At 45.5% G+C, this 18,443-nt stretch overlaps 1 protein-coding gene across 2 annotated transcripts; it reads left to right on the top strand.

Annotated features, from left to right (window-relative positions):
- Positions 1 to 4,694: 4,694 nt before the first annotated feature.
- On the top strand, positions 4,695 to 16,633 carry TEX55 (testis expressed 55). 2 transcript variants are annotated; one of them, XM_083499016.1, is made up of 4 exons: positions 4,695 to 4,877; positions 7,879 to 8,417; positions 13,430 to 13,492; positions 14,879 to 16,633. In XM_083499016.1, the coding sequence occupies exons 1-3, from the start codon at positions 4,824 to 4,826 to the stop codon at positions 13,473 to 13,475; spliced, it is 639 nt and encodes a 212-aa protein (XP_083355142.1). In that variant the 5' UTR covers positions 4,695 to 4,823; the 3' UTR covers positions 13,476 to 13,492; positions 14,879 to 16,633. The 2 variants fall into 2 exon arrangements, with proteins under 2 accessions (XP_083355142.1, XP_083355141.1); XM_083499015.1 differs by having other exon boundaries at positions 4,697 to 4,877; positions 7,879 to 8,454.
- The last annotated feature ends 1,810 nt before the right edge of the window (positions 16,634 to 18,443 follow it).

Here is an 18,443-nt window from a genome sequence, read left to right on the forward strand (position 1 = left end):
ACGGTTTTCAGTCAAAGCATATTGGGAATAGCATCTTGTTTAAGGTGCTTAGAGTTGTTGTTAGGAGACCCCCTGTTTTCCTTCACAGGGCTACAATTCCCCTAGTTCCCTGGGGAAAGGGATTGTTTTTTAAACCACTCTTCCCAGGGAACTGGTTTGTTAAGCCATTCTGAGAACTGCAGTTCTGTGAGGGGAATGGGGGGGGAGGGTTTCCTAACAACTCTCAGCACCCTTAACAAACTACAGTTCCCAGGATTCTTTGCGGGGTGGGGAGGCATGGCTGTTTAAAGTGGTATCATAGTGTTTTAAATGTACAGTTGTACCTTGGATCCTGAATGCCTTGCGAGTTGAATGTTTTGGCTCCAGAATGCTGTAAACCAGGAAGTGAGTGTTCCGGTTTGCGAATGTTCTTTGGAACCCGAATGTCCAATGCAGATTCCGTGGATTCCAACTGAGTGCAGGAAACTGCTGCAGCCAATCAGAAGCCATGCCTTGGTTTCCAAATGTTTTGGAAGTCAAACTGACTTCTGCAATGGATTCCATTTGACTTCCAAGGTACCACTGTATAGTGCAGATTGGGTCTAACAGAGTCTAGATTCAACCCCGTGGCAACCTCCCTTATTCTCATATTAAAGGTAAAGGGACCTCTGACCATTAGGTCCAGTCGCAGACAACTCTGGGGTTGCGGCGCTCATCTCGCTTTAGTGGCCAAGGGAGCCGGCGTACAGCTTCCGGGTCATGTGGCCAGCATGACTAAGCCGCTTCTGGTGAACCAGACCAGCGCACAGAAATGCTGTTTTCCTTCCCGCTGGAGTGGTACCTATTTATCTACTTGCACTTTGACGTGCTTTCAAACTGCTAGGTTGGCAGGAGCAGGGACCGAGCAACGGGAGCTCACCCAGTTGCGGGGATTTGAACCGCCGACCTTCTGATCGGCAAGTCCTAGGCTCTGTGGTTTAACCCACAGCGCCACCCGCGTCCCATTTTCATATTACACACAGTTAAACCTCACACTGTAGTAAGGAGATGAACAAAGTTTTTCCTCCCTGGGTGTCCCAATTCATTCCCTTTTCAGTCATGGATTCATTTCATAGCCCTTTGCACCTCAGTATCTTTTCCATGCAAGTATAACACACACACACACACACACACACACAGAGAGAGAGAGAGAGAGAGAGAGAGAGAGAGAGTGCTTTGCATATCTGTAAGAGATGAGGAAGAGTGTCAAACCTCTGCATGCAGCAGTGTATAATAAACCATACATTCAAACTCTGAACTCTGCTAGTCCCACAAGCACAGAACAGGGATGGGACCCTGTACTCAGTTAAAGCACATTTCTAGAAATGAAGAAACTTACATGGTGACCACATGATGGGGCACAGAAACCTGGCATGGAAGATCTTGATGCTCCATAAATATTTTATTTTATCTATTTATTTTTTAAAATCACATTTCTATCCCACTTTTCCTCAAAGGAGCTCAGAGGGGTATATATGGTTCTCTTCTACCACATTTTACTATCACATATCTGTGAGGTAGTTTAGGCTGAGACACAGTGACTGACCAGCATGCTTCATGGCGGTTTGGGGATTTGAACCCTGGTCGAAAAGTCCTGGCCCATCAGTCTAACTGCTAACGGTTCACAATGTGGCATGGAGATGAACTTACAGGTAGCAAAGCATGGCTGCTACATCAAAAGTGTAAACTGAGTGTTCCAGTACGTGCCTACGCAGAAGTAGGTAGGTCCAACTGAGTTCAGTGGGGCTTACTCCCAAGCAACTGGATATTATAGTGATAGGACTGCAGGGTTAGACATGGGCTCCTCAATTCCTTCACCAGGAACAAGTACAGAAAGTCATTTAATTCTAGGGTCAAGTATTGTAGCTAAAGTCCAGGCATATAGTTATGCAGGAGTGGTATTGTTAAAGAGAACCTTAAAAAAAGGTAAAGGACCTGTGGGCAATTAGGTCCAGTCAAAGGCGACTATGGGGTTGCAGCGCTCATCTCACTTTCAGGCCGAGGGAGCCGCCGTTTGTCTGCAGACAGCTTTCCACATCATGTGGCCAGCATGACTAAACCGCTTCTGGTGCAACGGGACACCGTGACAGAAGCCAGATCACACGGAAATGTGGTTTACCTTCTTGCCACAGCGGTACCTATTTATCTACTTGCACAGGTGTGCTTTTGAACTGCTAGGTTGGCAGGAGCTGTGACAGAGCAATGGGAGCTCATGCAGATTCGAACCGCCAGTCTCCCAGTCAGCAAGCCCAAGAGGCTCAGTGGTTTAAACCACAGTGCCACCCTATAAGAAGGGATGGGATGATACACTTTCAGTAAGCAACTAGGAGGCAGTGTTTCACATGAGACATTTCTTCTGAAATTCTCCCTCTCTCACTTTCTCTGCACTTTACAGGGCACAAACCTACTTTCACTGTCTTTCATATTTAAAATGCTATACCTTTTAGCTTTCATCAAAATAACACTCCATTCTTTTGTGTTCTGCCCCTAGATTTCTTCTCTCTGTAGGAGTATGAACACTATGACTTCAGACAGTTGGTTTTTATAATAACAAAGCAGCGCTTTTATCTCTGATCCTTTCATCTCTCTCTCTTCCTTTCAAAATGAAATTGGCAATCTGTTTACTCATGCCTTGTGAAGTAAACTGTCAGGGAGACAACTATCATCTCATCCCCCACCCAGACAAAGAAATATATTAGTTTAATAAATAAAATAGCTCAAGTATGGGTTTCTTCCCAGGCTTTAGCTACCAAAAAGACTTGTAACATAACACTACTAACAAATTTACTGCAGCATAACATGCATGCAAGCAAGGGGCAACTGCATGTTACACACCCAGAAATTTTGAGATTGATTGAGATTACAGTATACGTAAGGAGTAGGTTTAGGAAATGTGCAACTAGAAAAACTAATTTGTGTTTCCTTTCTTATACCCCCAGCCTTCCCCCTTTTTAATTTAGAAATAATTTGATTAACTTGGTCTTTTCTGAAGCCTACACTCTTTTCACAGGTTCCAGCTACTGACATTTCCTATCAGCCTTGTCTTAACGTTGGCTAAATTTTATAGACTTAACAAGAGTTCTGCTGAATCAGGACAAAGGCCTATATTGTCCCCAGCACTGTGTTTTCCACAGCAACCAACCAGATGTTCACAAGCAAGACAACAGGGGAATAACCCTTTCCCACTCTTGTTCTCTATGGACTGGGACTGAATTGTAAGGGGATTGGGCAACTAGACCTTCCCATTCAGTAGCCTGCAACAAAACCCTTGACTCTGGGGCTGTTGCTAAAACCCTGAATTACTGTGCATTGTAACAGCTGATTAAGTACTCTATTCCTGTAGCTATGTATATTTTTTAAAAAAGAGAGTTGAAAATTGTGCCTTCCAACTTACAATTTCACTCTCTCCTGGTACCAACAGTGAGATTTTACTGTTGGGAGAGTAACAATAGGATACCATTTAATAGTTATACAGACCTGTTGCAGGTTACCCCATTTCCATAGGTAAACATGGTACCATCCTGAGCGCTACTACTTCGTCCCCTATATGCTTCGTCCCCTCTATTTTGTGTCTTCGGTTCATAATAATTGCAAAATAATGTTTTAGAACACAGCATTCATGAACCTGGTGCTGCTCCCCCCCCCCCCGATGTTTGGGTCTCAAGACAGCTGTGGGGAAGGGCACCAGGCTGGGGAAAGGTGTTCTGTAGGCATCACTGCATCACACAGTCCGATCTGGTATGACACAGCTTCCCATGTAGCTGCAAAGCATATGCCCACACCATTTTTTGCAGAAAAAAATGTGCCAAAATTATATTTCTTAAAATGGCTGCTACCATAAGCAGTAATTTAGAAGACAGGTTTAAGTTTTGGTGACTGGGGCTGATGATGGGAGTTTCAGTCCAAAATATTTGGCAGGCACCAGGTTGGCGAAGATGCTTTTAGAACATTAGCAAATGCCCCTCAACGAAATAAACTGATACACTGATTTTACTTGGCTAATGGACAAGTTTAAAAAGTTAATAGCAAGTGCTCAAATTACAAGGGAACGTGGTGGTGGTGGGGAGCCCCTTTCTATTTTGCTCTGTCCTCCCCAGCTATTACAGTGGTACCTCGGATTAAGTACTTAATTCGTTCCGGAGGTCCGTTCTTAACCTGAAACTGTTCTTAACCTGAAGCACCACTTTAGCTAATGGGGCCTCCTGCTGCCGCCACGCTGTCAGAGCACGATTTCTGTTCTCATCCTGAAGCAAAGTTCTTAACCTGAAGCACTATTTCTGGGTTAGCGGAGTATGTAACCTGAAGTGTATGTAACCTGAAGCGTATGTAACCCGAGGTACCACTGTATTTTTAGCATTCCTGCATTGCAGAGGGTTGGACTAGGTGACCATGGGCGGTCTCTTCCAATTCTACAATTCTAGGATGAAGCGGGAGGGCAGTGCTTGGAGGATAATCGAAAATGGGTAAGGTTTCAGAGACGAACTAACTCCCAGTCTGCCAGGGCAGCGAGCGCACTTCCACCCTCAAAAAATATGGCCACCCTGGGTACCAACTGCCCGCTCGCCAATCAGCTGGCCCGCTCGGAATGCCCGCGCCTCCTTCCGCGCTCGCACTCGCGCGCTCTCCCATTGGCCGGCACGAGCGCGCAACCGAAAGGCCGAGGGGAGGGGAGGGGCGAGAGCAGCGCTTGGGGCGGTTGCCATGGTAGCTGCGGCGCTCCCTCCGCTGCCCGTAGGGGACAGAACGCGTAAGGAGCGCACGGAGCGCGCCGGGTAGCAAAGGATGCGACGCGCCTTGGCTCCAAGATGGCAGAGCGAGGGCCGGAGCAGGAGCAGGAGCAGGGCTCGCCGGAGGGGCAGGTGAGGGCGGCAGCCGGAAGCGCGGGAGGAAGGGAAACGGGAGCAGCCTGGAGAGGCCCCCCTCCCCAAATGTGACGTGCTCCGTTTACAAAATTGCCTGGGCTGCTTTGCTTACAGGGAGCGTAACATTGGCAAAGCCGCCTTTCTCCGCTGTCCAGTATTCAGACACACTCGCCTCTTGGGTGGCCCCCATCCACACCTGCTCCTTGGTAGCTCAGGGGTCTGCAGTAGCCTCCCCACCCCAATAACATCAATATTTCACAGGTGAAATATTGGGGAAGGGGTCACTTTCCAACCCCTCCTTCCGTTTCGAAGGCTGGTCCTCCAGATGTTGAGGGACTACAGAACCCATCATCCCTGAGCGCTGGTCATTCTGACAGGGGCTGATAGGAACTGTAGTCCCAACAACGTTTGGGGAGGGCGCAGAGTCCCCTTCCTCCCCCATAGGCTCTTTTTTGCCCACTGGCGGTTGTATGCTGGATTGTCGCTCTTAACAGCCCTTTACTGTTTTGGACCTCATGTGTTGGCTAACTTTCTGTTGACAGTGTGGCTCTCTCCAGCCACTAAATCTTACAGAGCAAGTTGCATTTACTCAGAAGTAAGACCTGCAAAGGTCCGCAGAGCTAGCTCCCCGGGCAAATGCACATAGGACTGCAGCGTTAAAAAGGCAGGAAATGTTAGACTGAAAAGAAGACCGCTGTACATGATTTAAAGCACGCTGTTAATAGAATGCTTAATCTCACAGTGGATTCAGTTGCCCAGTGTTTGTTTCTTTAATTCATTTTACCCTGCCTTTGCTGGCGCTTGGGAAGCATGCATGTCACCCTTTCCCCCAGTTGTGGAGAAGACAAGAGGTTTGTTAGGAAAATGCGTGAAGTAGTTTAGGCTAAGAGAGAGCTGCTCACCCCCAGTGATCCAGCAAGCTTCAGCAATGAATAAGGTATTAACTGGAGCAGCTGGGATGAGGATGGATATAATTTAGTGCAATGTTAATGTTTTGAGCAGGTATCTGTATGTGCACTTGAGTTAAGATGCATTTATGTACTTCTCTCCACTGTTTTGTCTTTGCTGTTCATATATGAACTCACTATAAGCATTATGAGTTATTTCCGTTGAAGTCTGGGAGACTGTGCAGAGTAGTAAGTAACTCCTCCAGCCGAGCCACACCTCTGAGTCAGCTCTGTAAGAGCTGGCTTCCTGCATCATAGCATTTTCTTTTTAAAGGGCCACATGTCAGATATTTAACTGATAATAGAAGAGGAAGTGTTGTCATTTGATGCTGTCATTTAGGACTTTGAAATGCTCCCCACTCCCCAGGTCTGTGCAGGGTTAGCTCCTGTGCATTTGGGCTGCAGTCCTATGCACATTGGCCCAATGGAAATTACAGAGGGAATTACTTCTGAATAGACATGCATAGGATTGCTCTGTAAACATATTTTTCCAAGGCAATTGAATGACTGATAAAGGGTCTCCAGTATTTCTTACCTTGGGTATTTGGATCCAGCATGCCTCTTTCCAAACTGATGAAAGTCAGTTGCCGTACTCTATGCTTGACAGCCAACAAGGATCTTCTGTCTTTCATCTTGTAGCTTTACTGTCTCTGCCTTTTTTATTCTGCTCTGTGACAGGATCTTAGTGATAATATACCAAAAACTAATAAACTGGGAGACAGGTTTGTGCTATTCCAAAATGAACACACAAACCTACAGTTTTGTCTCTCAGCCTGTTCCAGCCTTTCACACCTCACCTGCTCCTATCAGCTTGCTCCAACTCTGTAGTTCCCCAGTATCAAGCTTCCCGTATTGTGAACCCCTGACGCTAAAATGCCACATGTTGGCATACACACCCCTTTCTGCTAGCAGAGACCACCTTTGTCTTCCAATGTTTAAAGCAACAGGTACCTATCTGGGTGTGTTGGAAATAACCCTTGAATATGTTGCAGTGAGCATAATAACACACAATCTTAAGAGATACAGATTCAGGTAGGTAGCCGTGTTGGTCTGACACAGTTGAAATCTACATAAAAAAGAAGAAAAAAATCCAGTAGTACCTTAGAGACCAACTAAGTTTGTTCTTGGTATAAGCTTTCATGTGCATGCACACTTCTTCAGATACACTGAAACAAAAGTCACCAGACCCTTATATATCGTGGGAGGGTGGGGTGGGGTTTTTCTCAGGAGGGTAGTAGGAGATGGGTAATTGACTCAATGGGTGTGGAAAACCTGTTGACGACTGTTGTTGTTGTTTAGTCATTTAGTCATGTCCGACTCTTCGTGACCCAATGGACCAGAGCACTCCAGGCACTTCTGTCTTCCACTGCCCTTGGTCAAACTCATGCTGGTAGTTGACGACTGTTAACGACTACAATTAGTCCTACAGGAAAAAGCAAGGGATAGCATGCAGATGATTAGCATATGTAATGAGACAGGAATCCAATATGTCTATTAAGACCAGGTCTCTCCATAGTTTTCAGTTTAGTGATAAGTTGTAAATCAGCAACTTCTCTTTCAAGTCTATTTTTGAAATTCTTTTGTAGTAAGACAGCTGCTTTGAGATCCTGTATTGAATGTCTTGGGAGACTGAAGTGTTGTCCTACTGGCTTCTCTGTCTTATGATTCCTGATGTCAGATTTATGTCCATTTATCCTTTGGTGTAGGGTTTGGCCTGTTTGTCCAATATAGAGTGTTGAAGGGCACTGCTGGCATCATCAATGCTGGCCTTTCTCCTTCAGCTGTCCATATATTTGGCTTTCATGTGAAGGGACTTTATGTGTGTACAGCAGTTCATGAGTGGAGCCCCTTCACACACTGGCCAAATGTAGTGTGTGGCAGTTTGGCAGCTGTGCTTATTGGCAAGGGAAAAGATTAACCTTCTCAGTCCCACAACTCTCCACATGGTTTTTTTGTCCAAGGGTAGGATTACGTCTAAGGCCTACTGAGTGCAAGAACTATGCATGTGCCTTTTTTCTGCATGGTAACTTTTTGCTTGTTATGTATTGTAGCTACAGCCAGAAAGAGTTCTGATTACTGAGGGGCAGGAGCATCCTGAACCACCAGAATCTATTGCTGAACCACAAAAGAGAAAACCCCAAATTCTTGAAGTGGTATTGTCCATGGATGAGATACAAGAAACTAACATGGAGGAAGCACCAAAACCTATCGTAGAGGAAGCACCTGAGCCTATCGCGGAGATTGCAGCAGAATCTGACATGAGCAAGGCACCAGAAATTGTCACGGAGGAGACACCAAAACCAACCCGCCCAGCATTTCTTCCTGTTTCATCTTTGGAAGGTCTTGGCTCTATACTCACTCAAAAACATCAAAGAGGAATTGTGTTTCCACATGGTTTGGTCAGATCGACAGAAAGCATCATGACCCCTGAAGAATTGGTGCCCCAACAAGTACTGTCTCAGGAAATGGTGCCTCAACAAATGGAACCTCCAATAATAGAAGAGCAGCCTCCCCCAATAGTTGTTCCTTCTGTGGACTTCTCCGAGGAGATGCCTGTTGTGTATCAAGATCCCTTTGAAGTTTCACTTAGGTACATGGAGAAGCATAATATTCTGCAGATATTTCAGGTGAACCACTCCCTTTTTGCCTTTTCTGTCAAAGCTGGCTTCACTTAGGCAAAAGCGTGCACAGTGGCTGTTCTGAACCAACCCAGCCAGTGCCTTTATACACAGTGGTTTGAGGGAATCTCTTAGCATTTGGGGGATGTTACTAGCCCTGGGATGCCGGTGGCGCTGTGGGTTAAACCACAGAGCCTAGGACTTGCCAATCAGAAGGTTGGCAGTTCAAATCCCTGTGACGGGGTGAGCTCCCATTGTTCGGTCCCTGCTCCTGCCAACCTAGGAGTTCGAAAGCACATCAAAATGCAAGTAGATAAATAGGTACGGCTCCGGCGGGAAGGTAAATGGCGTTTCCGTGCACTGCTCTGGTTCGCTAGAAGCGGCTTAGTCATGCTGGCCACATGACCCAGAAGCTGTACGCTGGCTCCCTTGGCCAGTAAAGCGAGATGAGTGCCACAACCCCAGAGTCGGTCATGACTGAGCCTAATGATCAGGGGTCTCTTTACCTTAACCTTACTAGCCCATATCCTCTTTTGAGAGTACTCTGCATTATATTCCAGCCACAAGAATGATGGTGGAAGGCTTTTGTCCCATAGATGTCTAACTGGGCTTTCTCAAGAGATTACAAGCTTCACATAGTGTCCCCTTCACACAGTGTCCCTCTCAAGATCTCTGAGATCTATTCCTTGTCTTTAGGACATCTGAGATCTAGTCTCTGCCTTTAGGAATACAGTGATGGAGCATCTAGCTCAATGTTTCCCAAACTTGGGTCTCCAGCTGTTTTTGGACTACAACTCCCACCATCCCTACCTAGCAAGACCAGTGGTCAGGGATGATGGTAACTGTAGTCTGAAAGCAGCTGGAGACCAGTGTTTGGGAAACACAGATCTAGCCCTTCAGCTGTTGTTGGACTTCAGCCACGATCAGCTCCAGCCAGCATGGCTAATGGTCAGGGATAATGGGAGTAGTAGCCCAGCAACCTCTTGGCTGTTCTTGACCTCGCCATTTGTGGTTTCCTTCCAGTGGGACCCTGAATATTGGTGGTGTTGCATTCCTAGTTGCTGTACCACATTCTGCTGCAGGGGTGGGGGAACTATGGCCCTCAGGATGTTGCTTGGTTACAGCTCCCATCATCCTGGACCATTGGCCATGCTAGGCAGGGCTGATGGGACTTGGAGATGAGCAGCATCTGGAGGGCCATGTGTTCTCAGCCTGCTGGACTGCATCTCTCTCTCTCTCTCTCTCTCTCTCACACACACACACACACACACACACACAGAGTGAATCTTACAAATTGGTCCCTGTGAATCCACATAGGAAGATACTTTTAAAATTTATAGGAATGGAACACATTCCAGTGATGAGACAGAGGGTTGCTGCCACTCAGAAAAGAATAGAAAGTCTACCTTGTTGCATGAGTGCACATTTTCCCCTATACTTCTCTGTACAGGGGCATCTCTCTCTCTCTCTCTCTCTCTCTCTCTCTCTCTCTCTCTCTCTCTCTCTCTTCCTTCCTATTTTGGTGGTTTAGTAGTCTAGTGCTGTTGCTTTTAAATGCAGTTGTGGTTTTTTTTTTAATTTAAAAAGAAAAGAAAAATGAAGAGATTGACCTAGAAACCATTCTGTACATCAGTGCAAAACAGTATGCCAAGTACAATAATTGGATTAGTTGCATCACAAAGAAATACAACGGTATCAATTGTACAAAATCTAATTCAATGTTTCTTTATTTTTAAATTCTTGGTTGCCTTTCCTGAGAGCAACCCAAAGGTAACATACAATGATACAAGACACAGAAGACCCACATTACAACATACAATAATACAAATGTTAAAACACAGAGAAAAATAATCCAAACAGCAAAAAAAAGCCCCAAACACAACTATGCCAGGCATTGCAATAATCCTAGATGGCAGCAAACCAAAACCTAAACAAGCCTTTTCAGAATAAAACGCCTGAAGTGTTGGCCTGCAATGAAAAGAACCAAATGGAAAAAGAGGAGTAATGCAGGTTAAAGATGCTCTGTTCTCAAAAGCAAAGCATGCACATTTGTGAAAACTGAAATATATTTTTGAAATGTAGTTCTTCCCAGCATAGTTTTCTTTGCAGAAATTCACATTCCTGTTTTCCAATTTTCCCTTTCAAAACAAAACAGCATTATCAATTTTTAATGTCATCAAATGGTTTGGAAAATCCAGCTACTGTACTTGGTAATTTATTGTCCAAAACATTGTCCATGACCCCCTTTTTAAAACGCTATCCTTGAAAATCAATTTTAAATACAAAAAATAAAAATGAGAAAGATGCCCAGTTGCACTTCAGCTGTGGTATCTGCAGCATTGGACACAAATCAGTCAAAAGTGTCCAGATATCATTGCACCTGCCAAGAATGGCATCTCTCCACCCATTTCTGTTTCATTGGATGTAGCATATGGGCTCCTTGATGAATCATTTTGAAAGGCTCAGAGTTTGCATATACCGGATTTATTTTTGCTTATGGGCCTATGATCTTGGTTAGTTCACTCAGTATAAACCCAAGTTCAGACATAATAGGGGACTCTGGTTTAATATAAGCCACCAGTGAAGCACCAACAGAGGAAGAATGTGTGAGCCTGGCACTTAGGAAAATAGAGACAAGAGCAGGGAAAGGAAAGGAGGAAGAAACCACAGGACAGTGTCATTAATAATCACTGAACTGGTCAGGACATATTTTCCCAGATTCATAAACCATGTCAGAAAAGATGATCCAAACCAGCTCAGTGACTGTGTACTGTATCCAGATAAACTCTACTTGGAGTAGACCCACTGAAATGAAGGCACTTAAGTTAGTCATGCCCATTAATTCCAGCAGGTCTACTATGATTGGATACAACCCATAGCATTGGGTTTGGGTATTTTTGGCCCTTGTGACTTTGGGTTGTTGTTTTTATGCTGTTGCTTTGATGGTTATATCTGGTCTGTTTGATTGATGGTTGTTTTTCTAAAGTTGTAAGTCACTCTGGGGACCCTTGGAGTTGAAGACGCAGGATAAAAATAACTTAATAGATAATTACAGGCAGTTAGTTATATATTAATATATTTCAACTTCCAAGTGCAATGTGCTTACCATTATTGCTTGATATATTGCTTTTCTAAATATTCATCTACTTAAACAATTGTGCAGTTGAGGAAAGCAGTTCAAATTTGAGATAATCTGCAATGAATTGTGTAGATTTCTAAATACTGTATTGTTTTATCTATCTTTCTAAATAAATAAATTGCTCAATAAACAAATCCTATATTGGGCCTGTAATAGATGCACTTTGTAACTTGCAACTTGCAGTTTTCATAGAATCATAGAACTGTAGAGTGGGAAGGGACCTCCAGGGTCATCTAGCCCAACCCCCTGCAATGCAGGAATCTCAGCTAAAGCATCCATGACAGATGGCCATCCAACCTCTGCTTAGAAGCCTCTAAGGAAGGAGAGTCCACAACTTCCTAAGGGAGTTTTGTTCCACTGTCGAACAGCTCTTACTGTCAGAAAGTTTTTCTGATGTTTAGTTGGAATGTCCTTTCTTACAACTTGAATCCATTCGTCCTACCCTCTGGAGCAGGAGAAAACAAGTTTACTCCATCTTCCATGTGGCAGCCCTTTAGATAGCTGAAGATGCCTATTACTGTATTTTTCGCTCCAAAAGACGCACCAGACCATAAGGCGCACCTAGTTTTGGGAGGAGGAAAACAAGAAAAAAATATTCTGAATCCCAGAAGCCAGAACAGCAAGAGGGATACCGTGTGGCTGTTCTGGCTTCTGGGATAACTGCGCCAAGCCTCTTCAGGGCAACGGGATGAAGGCTCTCCCTGGCCGAAGAGGCTGCACACGGCTAAGGCAGAAGCCAGGACAGGCGCATCACTGAAGGGGCACAGCGCAGTGCCCCTTCAGCAAAGCTGGAGAAGGAACAGGAGGAGTCCCTTCTGTTCCTCCTCTGGCTTCACATGACAGGGGTGTCGCTGAAGATGCGATGCGCAGTTCTCTCTCTCTGCGCAGCGCCTCTCCTTCACAGGAGAGGCGCTGCGCAGAGAGGGAGAACTGCGTAGCGCCCCTTAAGCGAAGCTGGAGAAGGAACAGAAGGGACGGCTTCGCAGGACAGGCACTGCACAGAGAGGGAGAGCTGCGCAGAACCCCTTCAGTGAAGCGGGAGGAGGAACAGAAGGGGCTCTGTTCCTCCTCCCGCTTTGCTGAAGGGGCGCTGTACAGCTCTACCTCTCTGCGCAGCACCATTCGCTCCATAAGACACACTCACATTTCCCCTTACTTTTTAGGCGGAAAAAAGTGCGTCTTATGGAGCGAAAAATACGGTATATCTCCTCTCAGTTTCCTCTTTACCAGAAGAGGAGCCCAGAACTGTGGCACCCAGAACTGGACACTGTACTCCAGATGTAGTCTGACCAAGGCAGAATAGAGTGGGACTATTAGTTCCCTTGATTTGGGCACTATACTTCTGTTGGTACAGGTTAGAATAGTATTAGCTTTTTATTATTATTATTATTTTGCTGCTGCATCATACTGCTGACTCATGTTAAGCTTGTGGTCCACTAAGACCCCTAGATCTTTTTTTACATGTACTACTGGCAAGCCATGTGTCCCCCATCTTATACTGGTGTAGCTGGTTCTTCTTGCCTAAGTGCAGAACCTTACATTTGTCCCAACTGAGTTTCATTTTGTTGGCTTGAGCTTAGTCCTCCATTCTGTTAATGTGGGAGTGTGTGAACATTTCAGGTTATCAAGCATATGTGTTAGAGCACCCGGGATTTTGCTGTACAGTAGACATTTTTCAGGAAAGATGAAATGACACATCATATCTGTATTTGTAAATAATACATATTATGTATATCCCATATCTTTCCCAGACAAGCCATTCTTGCCTCTGGCAATATAATTTTGTATCTTTTCATTGTTTGCCTTTGGGAAAGGAGTATAATGACTTCTGTCTTTCTCATTCAGGAGATCACTGAAAATCTGGTGTATGAGAAGCCTGAGAGGCCATTAGAATTCATGTTGAGACAGGTATGTCATCCCTGCAAGGCACACACTGCTTGACTGTTATTCTTCTCTGAAGAAGCAGAAAAGGGGCATTGGAGCTGAGAAATATATTTTTCTTGCTTTCGGCGAGGAAAAGAGAGCGGGCAGTTACAGAAAACGAGATCCATAACACCCTAGTGCTTATAAGTACAGAATTGTGTTCTGGAAAGAAAAGGCACTGGGGGATGGAAGATGCTATAGAAGACATAACAGATGCTCCTCAGTTTAAAGAAGAAATGACTTCCTCTTTTGGGAAGATGGGCAGCTCAGTAGCAGAGCATCTACTTTGCATGCAGATGGTCTTGGGTTCAATCCCCAGCATCTCCTGGTAGGGCTGGGAGAAATCCCTGCCTCAGTCCCTGCAGAGCTGCCACCATTCAGTGTAGACAATATGCAGGTGATCTTGCAAGCTTGGTGAAACTTCCGTGGAAGATGGCAGTACAGTGGTACCTTGGGTTAAGAACTTAATTCGTTCTGGAGGTCTGTTCTTAACCTGAAACTCTTCTTAACCTGAGCTATCACTTTAGCTAATGGGGCCTCCCACTGCCGCCGCTGCGCAATTTCTGTTCTCATCCTGAAGCAGAGTTTTTAACCCGAGGTACTATTTCTGGGACGCGGGTGGCACTGTGGGTAAATCCTCAGCGCCTAGGGCTTGCCGATCGCTTGGTCGGCGGTTCGAATCCCCGCGGCGGGGTGAGCTCCCGTCGTTCGGTCCCAGCTCCTGCCCACCTAGCAGTTCGAAAGTGCCCTAAAATGTGCAAGTAGATAAATAGGTACCGCTTTCTAGCGGGAAGGTAAACGGCGTTTCCGTGTGCTGCGCTGGTGCCAGCTCGCCAGAGCAGCTTCGTCACGCTGGCCATGTGACCCAGAAGTGTCTCCGGACAGCGCTGGCCCCTGGCCTCTTAAGTGAGATGGGCGCACAACCCTAGAGTCGGACACGACTGGCCCGTATGGGCAGGGGTACCTTTACTTTTACTATTTCTGGTTAGCAGAGTCTGTAACCTGAAGCATCTGTAACCCAAGGTACCACTGTATCTAAATATACTATGCAAAACCACCTCCGCCACCAGCTCCCCTCCCCTCGTGTTGTGCTTAGGTTTGGAGAGGTGAATCTTGTCTGGACTGCCACAGAGAGAAAGAGTGAGTTAATTTTCCCAGAGATTTAAATGGCCAAGGTCCCCCCCCCCCAGCAGTTATTATGCACATAACAAACATGGGCATTTGTTTTCATTCACATCTGGTTTGGCCGTCAGTTGAGGATTGGGGTTAAAGATGTATATTTTAAATTAAAAAATCATTAACATGCAGCAAGTAGCTAATACACTGACTGATGCTCTCTGGATTTGTTTTTGGTTTTCGCTGCTTCCTTAGGTTCAGAATATGATAAGGAAGCAGGCATCTGAGAGACATAAAAATGACGACGAGCCGGTGTAAAAGATGAAGACCTGAAAGCTCAATGAGCTGTTCTTGGACGCTGCCCTAGGTGGAACAAGTTCCAGTGCTGCCCTCCCACATGCTCTGTCTATGCAAATTCTATAGATTTGAATGCTGTCGGTGGTAGCTGATTTCTTCCAGTGTGGGTGCTGTGCTGGGTGATCTAGGATGATAGGAAGTACATAGTTGCACCGGAGCGCAGAATGTCACATGCCTTTTAGGAAGCCACCAAGGTACTCGCCATCCAGTAATAAGGCAGTAATCCTAAAACGCACTGACTGTCATAGTAAGAGCTGATCTACATATCCTGCAGAATCAGATCATGCTGTCTTTGCTGGATTGGCCCATCTCAGATTGCAAGGGGGGTACATTTTGAATGTGTTCCCATGGGGGAGGAAACCCTTTCTGCACATAGAAAGCTAAGGTTTGAGGAAGAATTCTGCTTTGGTAGTCTTTGCCCTGTGAGACCAGTTCCATATGTACAAATACAATTATTCCCCACCATACAGGAGCTTTCAGGTACATGATCCATCACTTGCAGACCAAAGTAGTACACTCTGGGGAAAATTGTATGATATGATGCAGCTGCATGTGTAAATCAACTGGAATATTTGTGAGTACATAGTCTCAGGGTCAGTATGCAAGTCTCCCAACAGTCAAGCAACGTGGTTGCCTCACATTTAACTTAGTTAGATAAAAAAAAATTAGGGGGGGGGGAACGACGACTATCTAGTAATGATGGTGATGAGACTACACTTAACTGAATTGTGAATTGTGATAACCTGGGGTGAAGCATTAATAATTTTAAACCAGCCTTAACTAAATAATGTCTAGGTGTTAGAATGTATCTAGAATTCTGCTTGTTAGAAAAAAAAATTTGTAACTTCTGGTTGTATGGTGCTCTAAATGAGAGCCCATTTATCTAATTCAATTTAAAACTGGCACCCCTCCCCCCCCCCAAAAAAAAATACCTTGGGCACCTATGCAACTAACCAAGCTTACAATGCTTTTTCTGATGTCAGTTGTTGAAAAAAACTGAATTTAAAACTGATGGATTCTTATAGTTGCCTAATTTGTAATATGTCCCCCATTCTGGAGATTAAAGAGAGGGCACTGTCTGTTGATTCTTTGCAGTAATTGGACTCAGAATTGGTGGTGTGTTGCTATAGTAGCCAATATACCTGTTTTCCTGAAGTGGTTACTTACGAATTACATAATTCTCTCTCAGTTCTGTAATTAGCAAGAGCCTATTGCCCTCCAACATTGTTGGGCTCCATCTCCCATCAGCCCCAGCCAGCATGATCAAGGATGGATGGGAGCTGCATCTGAATGGCCACAGGACCCCCACTTCTGCCTAGCTTAATGTCTGCATATTCTGAATCCATAGGAATTCAAATTAAATCCAAGGTACTCCATTTCCTGCTTCTACTGACGGGATTCATGCTTCAGAGAGACCTGTTTAGTTATTTGCTGATGGGGGAAAAATAATATTTCCCTATGTTCTCACAACGTACAGGAACCAAACAACATATTCAGATTTATTTGTTGTTAGCTTTTAGGTCAAGAATTGATGGGTTGGCCTTTGCTAAAAAAAATTAAAGATTTCTAAGCAATTTTCATCTATGTGCAACTAGTGATCATGTGCAAGGCAAAGGCTCTGATTCCATTTAATAAATTTATTTTGCTCAGTTACCTTCTGTGTTTTATGCATTCGGTTCAAGGTCCAAATCTTGAAGGCTCTTTTATACCTAACAGGTTGCAACCCACAGAACATCCATATACCGTATTTTCCGCCCTATAGGACACACTTTTTCCCCTCCAAAAATGAAGGGGAAATGTGTGTGCGTCCTATGGGGCGAATGCAGGCTTTCGCTGAAGCCTGGAGAGCGAGAGGGGTCAGTGCGCACCGACCCCTCTCGTTCTCCAGGCTTCAGGAAGCTCTGCGCAACCCTTGGGAGGCCGGTGCGACTTTGCGCCGGTCTCCCAAGGGTTGCGCAGAGCTGCCTGCATTCTGAAGCCTGGGGCGCGCTGAAGAGCGTGCCTGGGCTTTGCGCAGCTCTCCGCAACCCTAGGGAGACCGGCACGAAGTCGTGCCGGTCTCCCAAGGGTTGCGCAGAGCTGCCTGCATTTTGAAGCCTGGGGCGTGCTGAAGAGTGTGCCCGGGCTTCGCACAGCTCTCCGCAAGCCTGGGGAGACCGGCGCGGCTCCCTAGGCTTGTGGATAGCAGGCTGTTCTGGGGGCTGGGGTCGGGGGAAGCTCGGGCTTCCCCCGCTCCAGCCCTGTGCCTGGGGGGGGAAAATAATTTTTTTCCCTTTATTTCTCCCCCCCCCAAAAAAACTAGGTGCGTCCTATGGGGCGGTGCGCCCTATGGGGCGAAAAATACGGTACCTTTTTAACCCCCCAGTGCAGTGGGAGACAAGGCTGCTATGGCTTCTTCTGGCCACTGTAACCATGGTCCTACTGTCTGTCCCTGCCTGTGCATGGCACCCCTGGATTCCTGTTTATTACAACAAGTGTGTCTGAGAGAAAGTCAGGTGTGGGAAGCCACTATATAGTGTCTCCTGATGGATTGGAAGCTACCCAAGGTCCCATATGTGTTTCCTGGATTGCATCCTGGCAACTAAAGTAGTTCCGGGACATTAAGACAATATACAGCATGGTTGTATCCATGAGCAGAGCTCAAACACTCACTGCCCTTCACCCCCAGTACAGAGGGATGCAGTAAATGTCCTGCTTGCTGCAACAGACAGCAGAATAAGATGGCAAATGGACCAGTTAAGTACTATAATCATTATAATTATATTAATATCCTGCCTTTCCTCCGAGGAGCTCAAGTTGGGTTCTCCCCTCTCCCCATTTTTTTCTTACAAGAATCCAAGGTAGATGAGGCTGGGAGGCAGTGACTGTCCCAAGATCAGACAAATAGCTTCATGGCTGAGTGAGGAGGCCCTGCTTCTGCCTGCTGTCTCACTCACCAAAAGTTCTTGAAGTTGCAGGCAGAATCTCTTGTGTATGGACCAGACAATGGACCATTGCAAACACTAATAGCAACCTCGTTTTCCCAAGAGTTAAGTTTGCTTAAGTAGCCAAAATGGCACCACCTTTGTCCAAGAACGAGGTAACACCAGACTTGAGGAGCCCTGAGATTTGCAAGGTTTCAAAAAATAAAATAAAATAAAACATTGGAGGTTAACCCCAGCCATCCCCCAAAAAAGAAGCACAGCTCAACGAGGACTAAGCATGCTTAGTCACAACAGAATGCTGACTGAGTTGGGAAGGAATAGGAATGGAGGGTGGTAAAGAAAGCAATGGAATGAGATAGCTGGGATCCTGAACGGGTTGTAGATCCCGTGCATATTCAACACTGAAGAAACAAAGGTGTAAATTTAGCATTTTTATTTGTGACCACTAGGTAGCAGCAAGAGGTTGCAGAGTCCTCTTACTAATTGGTAGTGTGGCTATAAGGTACATAAACTAATGTGGCAGTTAACAAGGTCACACA

This window comes from Podarcis liolepis (genome assembly GCF_965112155.1).
Source record: "Podarcis liolepis genome assembly, chromosome: 4".
Taxonomy (NCBI): domain Eukaryota; kingdom Metazoa; phylum Chordata; class Lepidosauria; order Squamata; family Lacertidae; genus Podarcis; species Podarcis liolepis.